This window comes from Lepisma saccharinum, chromosome 6 (assembly GCF_977018435.1).
Source record: "Lepisma saccharinum chromosome 6, izLepSacc3.1, whole genome shotgun sequence".
NCBI classification, from domain to species: Eukaryota; Metazoa; Arthropoda; class Insecta; order Zygentoma; family Lepismatidae; genus Lepisma; species Lepisma saccharinum.
Window position 1 is genome coordinate 84994157 of NC_139234.1, and position 20168 is coordinate 85014324.

At 37.4% G+C, this 20168-nt stretch overlaps 1 protein-coding gene across 3 annotated transcripts in view; it reads left to right on the forward strand.

Moving 5' to 3' along the window:
• The first annotated feature begins 1284 nt into the window (after positions 1-1284).
• LOC145989484 (uncharacterized) overlaps positions 1285-20168 on the forward strand; it is a 90929-nt gene continuing 72045 nt past the window's right edge. For all 3 annotated transcript variants that reach the window (XM_083124834.1, XM_083124833.1, XM_083124832.1), the window contains exons 1-2: positions 1285-1418; positions 6802-7567. In XM_083124834.1, the coding sequence (XP_082980960.1) occupies positions 6906-7567 (662 nt within the window). In that variant the 5' untranslated portion in view covers positions 1285-1418; positions 6802-6905. The remainder of the gene's footprint in view (positions 1419-6801; positions 7568-20168) is intronic.

Sequence of the window (20168 nt, forward strand, 5' to 3'; positions counted from 1 at the left end):
CAAATCTAACTCTCGATCGCTCTCGCCCTCGGCTTTTCTTTATATCTTGTTATAATATTGATCGCGACGCCTACCATCTCAGCTTTACATTTACATCCCCTTTGACATACACTTTACCAATACTCACCGCCCCTCTCCCTAATATTAACTTTACTGATTTCGGTCGACACGAATATTACAAAGAACTCTGGCCCGACCATACTTTTATTTACACAGACGGGTCCAAAAATGCCGACCGCGTTGGATGTGCCTTTTATATCCCTCAATACAATGTCGTACGACAATTTTCCTTATCGCCAGAAGCGTCTATTTACTCGGCAGAGTGCTATGCCATTTATCAGGCCTTGATCCATGCTCGTGAAGCACAATACACGCAAACCCTAATTCTCACAGATGCCCTCAGCGTACTATTCACGATCGCTCGTTGTGGCAAGGATGCTTACCGGTTGCAACTCTTTCCCATCTTAATTTTACAAGAGTATTTTCACCTCCAAAACAAAGCCCAACGCGTACAGTTTACCTATGTCAAAGCACATAGCAATCTTAATCCCCATCAAGACCTTGTGGATCATTATGCCAAAACAGCTGTGGACGTTCCTCTCCCCTCTCCTATCCGACTTGCCTATACTGATCTTCTCCCACGGGTCAAAAAAAAAATTCACTCTCAGTGGGAAAATTGGGTTCATGACGCAGTGACAAAAACCACTACTTACAAATGGTTCTATGATAAACTCCCTATTCGACCCTGGTTCCATCACTTAAAAATCCCTCGTGAAGTGATCACCTGTATCCTACGCCTTCGCACGGGACACGTGACCACAAACGAGCATCTGGCACGCATTCATCAAACTCCCTCTCCCAATTGTACCTGCGGAGAACATAAACAAACCCCCAACCACTTATTTTTCCAATGCCCGCTATGGAACACACAACGACAGGCACTCCTCCACAGACTCCTTCGACAAAAGGTTGCTTTCCCCTTCTCCTTGCCCACTCTACTTTCATCTCCTTCCCCCTCTATAATGTGGATTCTCTATGGATTTGCCCGACAGTGCGACCTTCGCTTTTGATTCCATCCCTCATCATTCTTGTATTATAGTGACAGTGAAGTGAAGTGTAAACCAATATTGTGCTGTTTATATTAGTGCGCGAACTTCTAACCCTCAACGTTCTCAGACCGTTGCCCAAGACTGCTACCATTTAAGCGGTGAGGGGCATGAAGAAGAAGAAGAAGCGAAAGCGATGATCTGTGATCTGCGCTTCGTCTGTTGTTTTTGTCAGGTCAGCAAGCTTGTTGTTTATGCATTTCAAGCAGGATGGATAAAAACCACAATTTTTATTTCAATCAGAGTTTTAACATTTCAATCACAGTTTATGATTTGTGAAATCATAACGTTGGTTGTATGTTTTGCGGCACAGTAAGTAAATATATGTACTCTTTTTTTCTATGTAGAAACTTTTCAGCGAAAGATACAGGCTCGACCAGGACTCGAACCCTGGTGTCTGGCATGCCTGCATTTTTCGCTGAAAACATTCTACGTAGTGCATCTCCTGTGTGTGCCTAATCTGCAGTCGTTTTTATATGTTTAAGGCGTATTCTTTTCTATGGTCTTTACATAGTAGGCTATTACGACTTTCTTGACTAAAATAATGAATTTCTAACTACTTACTGTAATAAGTTCCTGTAGCATTGTCGAACATCGGGAAGGTGTTTTGTGTGATGTGGGAATGTTTCATAGCTGAAATTCATGTTGTTCGTTGAAAATTAATTCTCCGACGGAGATTAGCTAGCCCCACGAACCATTGGCACGTGGATAGGTTAGTTCTGTTAGGTTAGGAAACATAGTTAAAATTTGGTGTCGTGTTAGTATCAGGATCTAGAAATTGGAAATAATTGCGAACCATTGGCACTAGCCCCACGAACCATTGGTGCGTGGTTAGGTTAATTCTGTTAGGTTAGGAAACATAGTTAAAATTTGGTGTCGTGTTAGTATCAGGATCTAGAAATTGGAAATAATTGCGAACCATTGGTGCGTGGTTAGGTTAGTTCGTCTCGGGCAAGCGAAAAGGCCTATCAGAAAGACATACTGGTAATGTGAAAAATTGCAATTAATTTCATCAAAACAACGTTGATACACCTTCAGGAATGTTCTGCGAAGCAGATACTTAAGTACGAATGTCAAAAATTGACGAAACGAAAAAATTAGAGGTGTCCGAAGGATAGTAAATTTTTAACCCTATTTCCCACAAACCATCCATGGGTAGCCCCAAAAACCACTGACGTTAGCCCAAAAAATCACGATAGCCCCACGAACCATCACGGGGATGAGGTATGCCTTCTAGGTTAGGTTAGGCCTGTTAGGTTAGGTTCCATTAGCACACTTTTCGTTCAATTTAGCACATACGGACAACATCGGCTTGTAGCACAGCAATAGCGCGTCAGACATAGATTTTCGTAGAAAACCACATGCATTCGCATTAAAATGGATCAAAACTACATTCCCGAACATCAACAACGGTACAGAAAATGATTTGCGTAAGTACTTTCTCCTGTAAATTTGAAGAAATCCATCTCCGGTATAGTAAAGTGATACTGAAAGTATGAAACAGGCTGCAGAGTGTAATGTTTCCTGAAATGTTTCAGATACAAAAATTTTGAACTAACCATAAATTTCTCCAAATTTGGAGCATTGATTAGGGTAACGGTTCCGATTGTTTTATGATTTCTCCTAGCACAAAGACTAATTATCGTAGAATTTTGGAAATCATTGTCACACGAAATTTGAACCTTCCTTAAAGTAATGAGCACTGTTTGGACTCGAAAAGATGTTATTTATGTTGAAAAAAACAACTTGAAAATTACCTTACGCACTTCTCATGGACAAGATATTCTCCGTCGACAAGTGACAGTAAATATCGTAGAAGCGTGGGAATGAATGTAGAAGTAAATCGGAACCTCAGTAGAATGCATTTAGGGACTTTATTTTAATGCTAAGGGAACCAAACGTAACCTGCCTAACCTAACCACGAAAGCATATATTGATCAAAACCTTAAGTAATCGCTAAAACTCCGCAGTATGTGTTAACAGACGTACATCGAAATCGAACCATGTAAAAATTGCATTCGTAGCATGATGAAATCGTAATAAAACAAAAGGAACTTGGGCCTTGATGGGAGTTATCACCTTTGCAAGTGTTCATTCATGATCGAGTTCGAGTTGGTGTTTTAAGTCCACTTTATGCACACTAAGGGTAATCGGGACTGGACCTATGGTTTAAAGTGGGATCCGAACCACTATGTGCCTCCACTGGGTATCGAACCTGGGACACCTTGATTATAAGACGACAACGCTACCACTGTGCCATCAGGGAGGCCAGAGTGTTCATTGATCAGTATCACCAGGCCTGTAGCGACTAGGGGCTCCTGAAACCTACAGCACCATGCACAGAGAGCGTGCTCAAAGAAATTGCAAAAATGTTCAATTGATGATTGATAATGTCAATTAATAGACAATTTTTGCTTCATTAAAAGCAATTTTAATTAGAATAATGTGTAATACATAATTTATAGGGATGTTTTTTTTTTTCAAGCAGAGCTGAGTAATTTTATATTACAAAATTTTCTACTGAAAATAAACAACATGCTGTATTATTTACTTTAATTATTATTCTTAACTTCATTCCTCTTATTCTGTTAAAACACTGCTTGAATGATTCCAAAAGTAATAGTAATAGTACTTTTTGAAAAATATTCTTCAGACACTGATGCATAACTCAAATATTATTAAATATCCTAGACTCCTTCTTTTTCTTTTAAATCAGAAATGCAAACTACAAATCTTGAAATTTGTGTTTCAAAATGATGTGAACGATTTCAACTCGTTATATTTTATTCATAATTTGTCAAAAGAAGATTGTAAAAGTTTCAAAGCCGGGAAACTGATTTCTTCAAATTTACAGGCGAAAGTACTTACGTAATTGAGTTTCTGTAGACTTGTGATAAGTCGTACAAGTGTTCTCTCACTTCAGTCAAGTTATTTCACCATTAATTCATGTTTGTATGTGAGTGTGCTAATGGAACCTAACAGGCCTAACATAACCTCGTAGGCATACCTCGTCCCCGTGATGGTTCATGGAGCTATCGTGAATTTTTGGGGCTAACGTCAATGTTTTTTGGGGCTACCCGTGGATGGTTTTTGGCGCTAACATCAAAGTGCTAATGAAACCTAACCTAACCTCGTATGCATACCTCGTCCCCGTGATGGTTCATGGAGCTAACGTCAACCATCCACAGGTAGCCCCAAAAACCATTGACGTTAGCCCCAAAAATTCACGATAGGCCCACGAACCATCATGGGGACGAGGTATGCTTACGAGGTTAGTTAGGTTAGGTTCCATTAGCACTCAGTTTCACCGAAAAATACCTACGGAAGGGGACAAACAAGGAAAATTACTTACTCGATATCACGAAAATGAAAATTATTTTCGTTAAAAAAAGCTAAATCCCTTGTTAAACAATCTTTCGCAATGCAGAATAGGTAAGTACGTGGATGGTCATACGATCCCGAATGGTTTTTGGGGTTATGCAGGAATAGTTTTCGGGGCTATGCGGGAATTTTTCTGTTAAGATGGTTGAATCACTGCTTTGCCATTTGAAACACAGCATATCGATAATGCTAGTCAAGATTTGCCTGCCATTTTGCGTGTTCAGGAAGCGATAAAAGAATGAACAATAATTACTTGATATGTCGACAATAGATACTAATTTAGTTAAGAAGAAGAACTGAAATCCCTTGTTAAACAATCTTTCGCAATACATAATAGGTAAGTATGAATGTCAACAATTACAGAATAAACGAGTTACAGACGTTTCCCAGCTTTGATAGTTTTACCTAAATCTTTAAATTTGTGTTTCAGAATGATGTGAATGATTTCAACTAGTTATATTTTATTCATAATTTGTCAAAAGAAGATTCAATTTAACATGTAATGTAACTGCCAACGGTTATTGTGAAGTTAACTCACAAATGGTCAATGTGAGCACCCTTCATTACTCTGCACTCTGCACATGACAGTCCGGGAATATATCTTCATCCAGGCACGTTTCAACATGTTCTTCTCAATGGTTTGCAACGCAGTGTTAATGCGATCTAGTTCTTTGCTGGTAGATCTTCATGAAATTGTGTACAAAACTGACGCACACTCACGACCGACCTACTCTTGCAAAGTGCTTTCTTCTCACCAGTGGCAGCCATTTTACAACTGGTCAGCCTGGCACCTGACGGCAGAATTTAGAACTACTGCAACGTAAAAAAAGAAGGACGAGTTTGAATGTATTTCATTGGATATTCAATCAGTGATTACGTTGTATTATTCATGGAACATGTTATTGTCACTCAAATCATCTTGATACACCTTGTCTAACCTATATTATTTTTTTAAAGCACTTTTGTTTCATCATTTCAAAATTTGTAGCATATAAATGTCACAAACGATGGTATAAGAAGAAAATATCGAAGGAGGAACATAAAACGTCTGTGCTTGTTAGGGGAGGGGGTGCCAAACCACAATCTTGCCTAGGGTGCCAAAATATCCAGCTGTGGTGCTGATATCATCTAATCACCATTCACCCTCATTACTGTGATTAGTTAAGAGTGGTAGAAATTTTTTGTAAGCTCATCCATAGCATTTATTAACCCTTCGTCATCCACTTTCTCATAGTAGCACAAATGTCCTGTGCACCGCACTCAGTGCCGCTGTTTCACAACCAACGTTATTTACATGAATTATTGATGCAGATCGATGTTGAATTACACTAGCATTTACTGGAAATCAAGCAAAATGTATATGAATGCAATCTTGTCCATTTCAGACAATTTTATTAGCTATTAAAAGAAATAAACTTTTAAAAATTAGAAAAAGTATCTCATAGAATTACAGGCTTAGACGTTTGAAGCAAATGCAACAAAATATTATTCTAAAAATAATTAGAAGTTTGCCATATAATGAAGGACCAAAGAAAAGAACGCACCATTCACAATATTTTCAATGTATTTTTTAAAACAAATTGCAATTGTACGATTTAAAGCGGCTTGGAGAGGAACTATTTGTGCCAAATTCTCAGTCAAAATCTTACTGACTCACTGAAAAAGCAATCAAATATACAAAATACAACTCGAAAAACTTACAAAATACTTTTAAAATGTTCAAATCTCAATTTTTTTATGAGATCTATGTAAAAAGACACATATTGACTCAAATAAAAGGAGCCAAATGTTGCCACTTTTCTATATCGTTATTTTGACAACTCTGGCATTTTATATGGGTACTGCAATGGTTTCTTCATACAAATAGTTTGTATTCTGAACAACCTACCATCAATTTATTATTCTTATTTCCACTAAATTCATGGCTTATGTGCTATGATTTAAGGTAGGAAACGTTCCTGTGCACGATACTGACTGCTGCCTAATAGTGACCGGTCACTTCAGATGCGTGTAAGCAACTAAAGGTGCGAACACCTCTGTGTTTCCATGGAAATAGTGTAGATAGGTTACCGAGCACTTTTCTGGTCATTATTGCGCTGGTAAGGAACATAATTCAAAATTTTAAAAAAGGGAGCTTTGAGTGCTGCCACGTGGGTTACGGAGGGTTAATGTTAATTGTGAAGCAAAGAACTTACTGTAACAATCTCTAAAAATTCATGTTATTAACATTTAATTTTACGATTGCATAATTTTTTAGTCTTCTTATAGCATTTATTGTGATGTATTTCATGCAATGTTTTGTTTTTACTTTCAGTTTTTAGTATTAAGCAGTCAACACTATCAAGAGAGGGAAGACAATTTCATCAGTATTCCAGGTAGTGGATGAATCGTAATTTGTAAAAACTGAAATATTTAACCATGGATACACAAGACATATTAAATGTTTTGGGTTTGTCAGATGAAAATATGGACACGGATTTTGAAATTGTGATAAAAATGGAAGTAGGACTAAAGTGTGATGCAAGTCAAGATTCAGTACAGGTTGAATCTGCTCCAAATCAGCCTGTAGAGATTGATAATACATTTACAATTCCCCTAAGTCCAAATGATATGAGTGTGGAAAATGCATGCCTTTCAGAGAAAGTTACCGACGCAATAAAAGCTAATATCATAGCTCAGTTGGCTTCCATGGTGGAAAATGCAAAAACGCTAAAACAGAAAGGTTCAAAGGCTCAAGATTCAGAAAGTGAAAGTTTTTGTAGTAATAAAAAGGATGTCTGTGGGATCATGTCTGACAATGTGAATTCGAATGGTGACGATTCTTGGTTTAGCATAAAAAGAGAACAATTGATGGACATGATCTGTAATGAGCTTGACACAGTGTTAAATGCAGCAGATAATAGTGAAAATATCTCAATTATACAGCAAGTGAAGCAGGAAAATATAGAGGACAGTGAGACAGAGAATGAAGATCAAAGTAGCTTCTTTCCTGCAGAATCATCAATAGTCATCAGTAAACATGGCTACAATACGAGAAGCAGGAAGGCGTCAACAATTCAGACTTGCACTGTGAAAGAAGAGTAAGTACTTCAATCTATTTATGAAAAGTTATTTCCATTGTTACTAAAATTTACAGTAGAAATTCAATTTTTATTCAAAATATTTGTAAGTAGTTCCTTTAATAAGTAATGTACAGTATATCGTAGCTACTCTATGACCCAATTAGAATTAAGCATAATTCCCAGTTTTCAAGGTGAATTTTCGAAAAGTTCAATACTTGGTGCAATGAACATTTTATGCTAAACATTTACAAATTGTTCCTGATGCATCTTAATTTAGGAACCCCTCCTCCCAAACATGTTACATAAGTGTTAATGGAAATTGTTATCTTTCTTCCAATGGTCCTTGACTTCCACAATTAAACAATCGTGCAAACCAAGTCATTTGAAAAAAACAAAATGTAGTCAATGGAAGTGTTAATGACCATCAAAAGTTCTAAAGTTTTAAAAGACAAACCAGAATTAACAGATTATGGTAATAATAAGTTGCTGATTAATATAAGAGAAATTAGTGATTAACCCCTCCCCCTTCCTTTTTATACCTCTAAAATATAGAGTCTGCTCTGGAGTATGGCTCAAAGTAAATCCAATAAGTAGGGACACAAATTTATGGTAAATAAAAACTGAGGAGAGCGGTAAATAAAATGTTAGATCAGCGGTATATACCAGCGGTGAAAAAAAATTGCACACACTTTTTCATTATGAGAGGAAACAACATACAAAAGAGCTATAAATTGATAAACTACTTAATTTTTATATACTGTACACATGCACAAGTACTTAGCTGTACAACCAAAAAGAAAACATCGACACAAAATCACTTCATTTCTAAATTGCATATCTCAAGTGATTTATTCATTGTATGTATTTAAAGGATATCCTTGCTGTCCAACAAATAAAATAATCACATCACTACTGCACATACACAAACACATGTTGAAAATCACATGATGATAAACAAAATTTATTCATGACTGAACACAAATGATACTATTGTATCCCTTGATGTGCGGGAACAGACTAATGTTATCGCTGCTACAGCTAGCAAGTTCAATGAAACTGGAAGTTGAGTAGACATTCGGGGGAAGAAAGGAATGCAGCTTGACAGGGAGAAGTTTTCGAACTGAGATTATGTGCATGGGAAATCCCAATTTGCACCATCTTCCGGATGTGATCGAAGATAAAACGGTCTTCAGCTGCAAGTGCTAGGAAACTTTAGGCAAACATTTCGTTACAAATGGACAGTTTGCGTGCACAACCTCGATTGCCGGGTTTTGCGTGTTTTCTACATAATTTGATGATATTTCACGGTTATTTCCCGAAAAAGCTTTCATTTCGTGGAAAAGCACACATTTCGCATTACTTCGCGAATAAAGCTCATGAATATTTCATCATTGGGGGTGTAGTTACATGCAGAAAGTTCAAAATTGCATCTTTTTTCCACATTTCGCGATTTCGCGCATCGCGAAAATTCATTGTCCCTATCACTAAGTAAATGTGACCTTGTTTCTCACCTGTGAAAAAAGTTTCCAGAATTCCAACTTGTCCAGGGAGGATTCGTCGTCACATAGCAGAATCTGATGAATGCTCGCACCTTAAGAGTAATTTTCAGATGGGAAAGAAAAGATCCTGATCCAAGTTGTAAAGTCAAAACTTGCGCAGATTGTACTGTAGATGTTATTATCAGAAACAAACAGAATTAGTTAGTAACTACGGTTATTTACCTAAACATCACTCATATGGCACTTAGAATAGAGCTGTAAAATATGTCTTTTGGATGATTAGCTGTAGTTATTTTATAGTGCACGAGTAAGTGTTTGGATCAACTCTCTCTTCTAAATCTCTTAATTTTGTAAACGTCAAGGAATATCATTTGATCCGGTTGCAGGAGTTAATACTAAGAATTAAAAAAAAAAAACTTCTTTCAACTAAAATTATCGACCAAAATTGCTTTCTAGTAGTGTTCATATAAAAAGAAAACACTCTATTTGGCGACTATATAATTCATAAACATGATGGAAAGTTTGCCTGTTTTTTTTTTACCTAGGAATGTGGATTATTTGATTTCTATGTTGTTGGAAAATGATTAATTTAATTTATTTTTGTTTGGACAGTTAATTGTATAGTTCTCCAGCTTAATCGTGAGCTAAATTAGAAATTGATAAATTTTGTGACATAAGGGAGAGACTTTCGTATGTTGTGTTGTAAATTAGTCCCATCCTGGGTATAACTGAAGTGTGAGTGTGACGTATCCACAGACTTTTGACATGTTTTGAAATAAATCACTTGGCCATGTTCCCCTGTGAAAATCAAGAGACAATTGAAATAAGTGTATAATTTTTCCTTCTCTAAGTAACCTCTAAAAGCGCAGAAATACAGGTTTCCCATTAGCACCATATGTTTTTACATCTGAATGTTTGCTATTGATTTGAACATTGGCGGTTTTCGAAATTACATATTATACATCGATGGCCAAAATAAACTGAAATATCAAAATCTACTTTCGAATCTTGCTGCACTTCACTGTTTATCACGTCAATAAAGAGAAGAAAAAAATTCTGATCCTGACAGGGTTCGAACTCGTGACCCTTGCAGTTTGTTAATTTATACCAAAGCAAAATGAAGTGTTTCTGTTTCTCGGTCGCAGAGAAGAAACAGCTGGATTGGCAGGTTCACGTGACTACATGACTGGTGCTTATCTTACCCGAACATGGCGAATACTTGACGTTGGGAGACTAAAGCAGCTCCCGCGAAAGCTAACAGACAAGAGGAAGCTTTTATTCAGGTAGTTCGTAACAAGGAAACAAACATTCCATGGAATGTAACGTCGAATTTACTTAAAACCAATTCATACGATAAGTAACCCCAGACGTTGCCTGCGTAGTATGGAATGTGAATGGAAACTACATATTTGTCCCTTTCATCTCTCTATGCTGCAATGGTTGTATTGCTATTAATATTAGATTGCAGTCTTGATTCAGCTGTTTCGCTTAACATTGCACCTTGAAAGCAGAAGTATAATAAGTATAATATAAGAAGAATAATTCAAACAGCTAATTATCCAAAATACATATTTTACAGCTCGATTCGAAGTGCCATATGAATGATGTTTAGGTAAATAATTGTAGTTTCTGATTAATTCTCTGTTTGTGTCTGATAATAACATCTACAATCTGTGCACGTCTTGGACCAGGATTCTTTCTGTCCCATCTGAAAATTACTCTTAAGGTGCGAGCATTCATCGAGTGGGTCACTTGTAAATAACTATCTATATATAAAACCAGGAGAGTGACATGTGAAAGATGGAACATCTTAATATACATCTGCTGATGTTCCTCACAACTTACTAATTTAATTTCAGTGATTTTCTTTTTGAGAATATTAACTGTATGTTTTACCACACAACAATTTTCAATTTTAGCACTTGTAAATATCGAGGCTTAGCAGCAACTGAAAAAATCTCAATTTCAAGTACTCTCAAAAAACAGTCACATTCTCTGAATAAGTAATAGTTTCAATACATATTTTCTTATTGGCACGCAAACAATAAAAAATTTCAGGCTGCAATTGGTGTGACGAGAATAAAATACATTATGTAGCACCCATTTGGTAAGAAAAAATATTTTGGAGACACGGGGATTCGAACCTAGGATTTCAGCTTACAGAGCTGGCCTTTAACCGACATGGCCACAAGCCACGGTGAAGAAACCAAGCTATTCGACTAATATATCCATAAGATTGCATCTTTTCTTCTCCAGCTCAAATCTTTTGATGTCGCTTCTCGCTAGATACATTCATTTGAAAGCAATAGGCTTCATCAGATAGGGTTCATATGCTGTACACATTATGACAAAATACAAGTAAAGCTTTTACATGAAAATTAATGAAGACATTGGGAAGTTGTGCTTAAATGGAAGGTTAGTGTTTCCAAGCTTAAATGATTACCGTTCTCTAGTTTCCGTCAACATGGCAGATTCTGCTATGTGACGACGCATCTCATTAACCAACGGCACATAAATTACATTATTTTGAACTATTTATTTCAAAAAGAAGAGTCATTATTCTGGAATCTATGGACAGGGTTCCCATGCAAACTCCAAATCCATTTTCCCTGAGTTTTCCAGAATCCTCATATTTTATCCAGACTATTGAATGCACAGTAAAAGACTACTATAATTTTACAATGGCCTCCTCCATTTCCCCTCATAGCCATACCATCATCTTCTTTATTACTGTTGTTTCCTGATGGAAATAACAAAGCTAGTTCAATAATAAAATAAAATTACACTTCTTTGCATGTAATTAAGAACAAAGATGACCAGTTTTCTAGAACTTTAAACAACTCTGAAACAATTTCTAACATATCTGATGTAGAACATTGAAATATTTTCACTCTTTTCATAGATGTTTATAAATAGATACAATATCAATTAATCTGTAATGCGTACAATAATAGTTAAGACAAACAAATTATTTGAATTGTTAAAACATATTAAAATGAAGTGACAATTATTAGTACCGATGTAAAAAGGAATAATAAGTTACAGAGACTGATATATAAAACAAGAAATGTACTTAATGTCTGATGCAGCTAATTAAGAAACTTTACTTCTCAGAAGCTTCAAGTTTTTTTTAATTGTTCTGCGATAGCCTTTCCTTCTCCTTGCATCTTTTGTTGTTTGGCTTGTAAAGCACGGATCTCACTTGCTTTACGTTTCATTTCTTTCCTTTTGTCTTCTTTGTGATCACATTTCTTTCTCATCTTCTGCAATGCTTCTTCGCATCTAATACGTGCACCTTTAACACTCTGGATCATATCTTGGCTTACTTCTACATTTGACACTCCTCCTACCGCTTTCACTGCATCATAAACGTGCCGAATAGCCACAACAGACTCTTCTTTTAAGTTTTCTATTAAAACCTGCTTATTTACAGAAAACCTACTTTCATATGCATTGTCATGTGAAACCAACTTAACAGTGCTCCATAACTCAGAGAAGTCATTCTTGCCTTTCATGACACCTGTAAAAAAAGAATCTAGTGCATCAGTTTTGATTGAAAAGTTACAAAACTTCTTTTTTATTTCCTTTTTACTACAGACATTGTGCACGGATGATCTGGTGAATTACTTTATCACCAGTTACAGCCTTCATTCTCTTTCTCCTGAGAAGTTCCTGTATCAGGTCTTCCATGCGCTGAGCACATAACATATATTTTACATCATGTAAAAGATCGAAATCGGCTAATTAAACTTTAAAAAGCGCAAAATTTATGAGGGTATACACTTGGTCACCAGCCCTGGAATCACATTTAAAAACAAGAAACAGACGAAGAAATAGATATGAGTTCCTTGCTGAAAGAGAAATACCACAACAGCTTGGATTATCCACAGACAGGAGCATATTATAATCCCTCAGTTTTGCTTCATTGGGAACCATTAATCAATTACAAGATTTTCCCTGAGATTTGTATTTTTTCAAATTCCCTGAGATTTCCAGGTTTTCCTGGTGCTGTATGGAGGCATTCTTTCATTTGGTAAGAATTTTACAAGAGTCACAATTCTATTTTTGTGCTCCATTACGATACCAACGTGCACGTGTAAAAAAAGTAAAGCCCGACAATTTTTATTTTACAAAAATTCCATTTACTCTTAAAGTTAAATGAGAGGACAACCATTGACTTATTTTTAATAGCCTGGATAACTGATGTGGTTGGGGGGATATCTCCTCTGATGTTGTCATGTGCCAGTTTCAGATGACACAATGAAAGGTGCAAGGAACAAATGTTTCCCGAGAGTGACGATAGATGGCAGCATGCCATTTAAAGAGGAGCAGAGTTAATTGTAGAAAATAGGAGCGGAGAAGAGCAATTATATATATTATAGCAAATGATAAATATATAAAGGAAGCGTATAAAAATTATAGAAGGAGTGAATAAAATGTTGTATATAGCAAATTAAGATAATTAAGAACATGCTCATATATGAAACAATTAGGAAAGTTATTAAGTGAGCAAATGAATTCAGAAATGTATCTCTTTTTTGATTCTCTGACGAGGAGAACATCGTCAGCTTTTGTATTTGTCGGTCCCTCGGTGGCGCTGTGTTCAATTAGACACCCCGAAGCACTTATGGTTGCGCTTCTTATTAGACGCACTGAGCCATAGGCAGCGCTTGCTGTTAGCGATCCTGGGCTATTCCCCTTTGGTCGTTACATAGGAGGTGGCGCTATTGTCAGTTTAGTCGACCCTACTCTTTCTATAAGTATAGCTTGTATCGTTTACCAAAGAAGCGGGGAAAGCGAGCGCATATATATATAATAAATAAGATTAAGCTTTAAAAAGAAAGACAATAAATTAGAAGAAGGAAAAGAAGAAGAAGCCTTTTCCTAAAATAGAAGGAAGAAAAGAAGAAGAAGCCTATTCTATAATCAAAAAAGAAAAGAAGAAGAAGCCTTTTCCCAAATCAAAGATAGGAAGGAAGAAGAAGCCTTTTCCCAGAAATTACGAGAAGAAAGAAGAAGAAGATTTCCTTTCAAGAAGAATATAACCGACGTAAATTTGAAATCAGCATATATATATATATATATATATATATATATATATATATATATATATATTTCAATGTATATACAAGTTTTGCTTTATATTTTCTCTATATTTTAGATCCGCATTTATCTATATCCTCTTGGCTATAAAACGCTTTCTTATTTGGAATTCTCGAATAAAGAACCTATCCTCTGAGATTAAGATATTTCTGTAGCCGTGTTAAATAACATTTAAGTACGTACCCCCAAAGGGCGAAGCAATGTGCCCCCCTGGCTGTGACACAAACTCTTCTTCCTTTCGGATTTCTATTATTATTCCCATTGCATATTCAGTGCCAACTTTGTGAATCTGTGTGCCAAAATGTATGGGGAAGGAGTTTTTTTTTTTATTCTTCAATCCTTCTCCTGGATTAGGATAACACTATTTCTGAAAGATTTCTTTTTCAATCATTTTCAGGAATTACAACAGCACTATTTCCGTGTCACTTATTCTATTGGCATTTTTTTTCTTTTCGTTATTTAGTGTTGCTTTTCTTCCATTATTTGCTACTCGCGATGATGAAGGCCAAATTCGAACCCGGAGCCCTTGCATTCTAATGTATTGTGATAACTACTTCATCACGAACGTCAAAAATGTATTTTTTTTAAAATATATTTTTCACAAATTTTTCACATTTACATTACTTTGATTGTAGACGTGGACAGTTCAGTTAATTAATATTTACACTGCAATCTTTCCGTTAGCCCTTTTCTTTGAGTCTGAGAGACACAAAATTCCCTGCTTGTGGTTAACACATTGGGGTCTCATGACGGGTATAGTCCGCAGTGCACAGTCAATGTGGACGAAAGACGGGCATAGCTTGTCAGTCACTTTGCCGATTGAACTACGGGCTATGTTCGTCTCATGTGCGTGTTCTTCCTTCAAGCCTTTTGGTTGAAATTCCGACCGCTAGGTGACTCATGTCCTATTTTTATCTCGCACCTGGTACTGTTTGTTGTCTGTTGATGTATGTTGCATTGCTTATAATGATGTTGTTAGATCCAGACCGCATAGCGGAAATTCTGCATTCCATTTGTTCATTAGGTCAGTGGTGAATACGTATGTAATTTATAAGAAAGTAAACAGGGAAAATCATAATATGTCTCTGGAAGAGTTCATCATCCAAGTAGGGGAAACACTACTCTTCAAAGCGGGCGAAGATATTCAAGGTCAAACATCAATGTCAACTACAGCAGATAGGCTAATAGGCTGCCATTTTCCAAGGAAAATCCCCCCTAAAGAGAAAAAGTCAAGGCCCTGTAGGTCATGTAAAGTTTGTGTAGACAGGCACAAAAAAGGAACTGGCAATTGGGCAAGAAAAGACACAACATTTTACTGCCCCAGCTCTGACGTTGCTCTCTGCATTCCTGAATGTTTTGAACTTTTTCATACAAAAGCTAATTACCTGTAATTTGTAATTATTTTTTGTTATGTGCACATAAGAAGTATTCTTATGCAAGATTCAAAAGATGTAAAGTAAAAAAAGTAAAGTGTTCCCCTGTGTTCAGCACAACACCATGAAGGCGTATAGGGGGTGTGGGGGTAACGCCCCACACTTTCTTGATCCAGTCGTAAGTGGGGGTGATGTGATCAGCACCACGCCCCTGACCGCCTTTACCCCCCAGGTTTCCCCAGGTACCCATGTTATTCGATGCTGGGTGGGCACCGGGGCCGCTTCCATCGTTAGAAAAGTTCCCGGATTTGAACTGGCCGGGGATCAAACCCGGGACCTTTAGCATGGCAGTCAGACGCATTACCGACTGAGCCACCTGATAGTTTATGTAGCTTTTGCTTTGTTAATTATTGAAATTTCCAGATTATGAACTTAAAATATCTCTATATTAACATTTGTTACAATGTTGTACTTTTTCTTTTTTCACAAAACATTGCTGAAAAAAATATTCAAAAATGTCTGAAAATGGAAAGAAAATTTAACAAATTTTTGTTCATTGAAAAGAGGAAGTTTTGTAGATTTAAGAAATGTGTGGTAAATAAAAACAAATTAAAAATATTTTTTTCTATGATTGTTTGAAAAACAACCAAAAACCGCAGGCCAGAGGTAAAAATGCTGTATTATGAGGCCAGACCCGAATGTGTTCAAATGATTGATGATAGTAAGCAACACTGCTGCTTTCCAAACAGTTACTTCAGCTGTACTGCCAGATACGAGGCTGGACTTCAACTCAAACGAGTGTGCCACTTTCTCTGAACAGAAGTGTACAAGGCCTGCCAAGTGGTTTTCCATTTGGTGACGCGTGTTCACATTGACTCCCATTTAGTTTTTAGAACGGATTTCTCTTCTATGTTGCTTTCAAGTAGCTCCCCAATTGTCCTCATGATGTTCAGCCAGCACAGAAGTTTTGGGGCTCCTGCTAGGGATTGAACCTTGAACCTGTCGTACCAAAGATAAAAGCACAATCATTTGAGCGCATGGACATTTTATTTCCATTGCCATCATATATCCACTTTTTCACACACAAATTAGATAAATTTTAAGAAATTAGATATGTGCATAAAATTACTTATGTATCATCGTCATTCTCCATTGTGTACAATCCAATGGCACAAAAGACTCTGGCCTGTCCCTTAGGATAGTGGTTAACGTGATTGCCTTGCACTAAAGGGTGCTGGATTCGATTCTGGTATAAATTATATATATATATTTTTTTAAATTTATTTGAAAAGTCCTGAATACAGAAAAATCCATTTTACATCAGGATATCAACCGGAAAAGAAATAAACAAAATAATAAGATGGACACATACACACACATATACATATATAACAAGAATAATAACAACTAGATCAAGAATAATATTATTTATACTTCAGCTGCTTTATGCACACCGTTCTGTAAGTCTGCTTTGATAAATGGAAGCCCGGAGCGTCTTTTAATGAGTTGTAAATGGTTTGTAGCCTGTAGAGAAGTGATCTTTGTTCTAAGGATAGCCTTGAAGATTTAATGTAAAAGAAGTTGTTGCATTTACTGTTGGGACGTGGGATTCTGATATTAAGAAGTGGCAAGAGTTCGCTGGTGAAAAGTTGTCCATTAATGATTCTGAAGAGTAGTGTTAAATCTGAGAGTTGACGGCGAAGAGAAAGGTCATGAATTTGTAGAGTGGATAGAATTTCTTGTTTGGAGAAGTTTGCAAGGGCTGGGCATCTGTGTTTGACTATTCTGACGAAGAAACTTACTACTTTGTTTGTTTTCTTTAAATTGCTTTCACATGCCATTGACCAAATACAGGAGCCATATTCAAGAATAGGAACAACACACATTGTAAAGTAGGTTTTGAGGGCAGAAACGTGAGTTATGTCTGTAAATCTGTAAATTAGCCCAAGTGTTTTCATCGCTTTCGAAGTTATGTAGTCTATGTGATGGTTGAAAGTCAGTTTGCTATCAAAAATGACACCAAGATCCTTGTGCTGTCGTACAAACGGAATAACCTGGTTGCATAACTTGTAGGATGGCACTGTGTTATTGGATTTTAGGGTAAACCTCATGACAACAGATTTATCCGGATTTAATTTGAGATTCCAGTCTTGACACCAGCGTTCAATGTGTTTGAGATTGTCTTGGATGTAGCATGTGTCCTGAGGTGAGGTAATGTTTCGGAATAATTTGCAGTCATCAGCATACAATAATACTGAACATTCGGAAGAAATATATTCGTGAATGTCATCCATGAAGAGAGAGAAACACAGGGGCCCCAGAGAACTTCCTTGGGGCACACCGGAAACTACAGGGAGCCACGACGAAGAGCAACCAGATACGATAACCTTTTGCTTTCTATTGTGCAAGTAAGATGAAAGTAGTTTAAGAAGAGCTCCGTGAATATTGAATCTATTCGATAATTTGTGGATGAGTTGCGTGTGAGAGATAGAGTCAAAGGCTTTGGAAAAGTCTAAGTATACGACATCCATGTCTTGGTTGGCATTCAGGCAGTTAACTGCTTTGGTAAGCAAGCAAGCAAGGTTTGTATCACAGGAAGCATGAGGGAGAAAACCGTGTTGAGTGGGAGAGAGAAACGGAGAAACATGTGCAAGGATACGATTAGAAATGATTTTTTCAGCTAGCAGTGCAAGTGCAGGAAGTAAGGAAATCGGCCGATAGGAAGTGACATGAGTTTTGTTTCCGTGTTTGAGGATAGGGACTATATTTGCTTGCTTCCATGTACAAGGAAACACACCTTCGGAGAAGCATTTATTAAAGATTGTGCTTATTGGTTTGGATAAAATATGGGCTAAATGTTTCAGAAATATCGCAGGAATATCATTAGGAGTGGTAGCTTTGGAACTTGAAACAGATTTTAATAATTCTTGAACTTCATTGCAGTTAGTTGAGATTTGAAAGAGTGTGTAAGGAATAATGGACCTGACTTCCGGTAGTGTGGTAGCAGCATTCTTTGTAAAGTTACTATGGAAGTACGAGTTAAAAAGTGATGAACGCTCATCCTTTGTAGCAAGACTTACCGTTCCAGGAGACTTGAAGGGGAATACGGTCATGTTGCCGGCGTGAGTTAATTAGCGTCCAGAATGTTTTGGGATTTTTAGCAGCACTTTCTGTTACACTTTGAATATAATTATTATAGTCCCTTTGAATTAAGTTTTTGCTATACTTCCTTAAGTAAGTAAAAGTGTTCAGTGTATGAACGTTCGATCTACATGAGATAGCTTACATAAACATTTCATTTTCGATCTGTTGTCATACTGGTACACCTCATTCCAACACCCTAGATACCATTAAGTTAATGAGTTCATTCTGCATTTAGATTCCCAAATAATGGCCATGAAGTTTGTGATTCTGTATTCCTTGATTTTTGGTGGCTGCAGGAGAAAATAGCCAGCCTCCGTGGTGGAGTGGTTAGCACCTTGCGCTATGATGCCAGGGGTACTGGTTGAATCCCGGCCTGAGCATGGATATTTCTGAGTGTCCGTTCATCAATTTCATCATATTATCACTCATCCACATCTACGCAATTAGTCAAAACTGGCAGAAAAGGAAAGTAAATTAAACCAACTCAATCAATACAGCAGAAAATAATGCTCTTTTCCAACAAGATTTATATGTGAAGCGATGAAACATTAGCGATGAAACATGGCGGCTCTTATTCCATCTCCCACCGCGTGTGAGGTTCGTTCGGTGATCAAGTTCTTGAATGCACAAAACATACAGCCGATCGAAATTCGTCAGCCCATACACCTGGCCAGACATCATGAACAAGCAGATGGTGCGTCGTCGGTGCAGGACATTTACTGAAGACTGGCAAACCCACTCGTGTGCATGACCACGAGCGCAGTGGGCAGCTGTTACGGACGAGCTTGTGGAGCAGGTGCAGCTGCGCATATTGGAGGATCGTTGTGTCACGATCACAGAACTCAGCAGCCATTTCCTGCAGATTTCTCGGTCATTGTTGCATGACATTGTAACCAAACTCCTCTTGTTCCGGAAATTGTGTGCCCGGTGGGTGCCAAATCAACTTACACCCAAACACAAAGGAAAATGCATGGGCATGGCACTGACATTTCTGCAGCGTTACCATGATGATGATGATTTTCTCAACCGGATCATCACAGGGGATGAAACATGGGTTGTATACAGCACCCCAGAAAGCAAGCTGCAGTTCATGCATGGCATCACAGTGCATCTCCATGCAGGACGAAGTTCAAACAGACTGTGTCGGTGCAAAAAGTGGTGTACACGGTGTTCTGGGACAGACAAGGCATTCTGCCCAGAGGTGAGACTGTGAACGCTAACCATTACTGGGTACATTGTGACGAGCCATTCAGAATAAGTAACGCGGTAAGCTCAGTGCCGATGTGATCTTGCTGCATGACAATGTGAAGCCGCATATGACTAGATGCACTTCAGCCCTCCTAAACAGGTTCGGTTGGGAGGTGTTCGATCATCCATCGTACAGCCCGGATCTCGCTCCCAGTGATTACCACCTGTTCTTGCACCCGAAATAGTTCCTGTCCGGTTAACATTTTCACAGCAATGAAGAGGTTCAGGTGGCTGTCACACACAGTGGTTTGG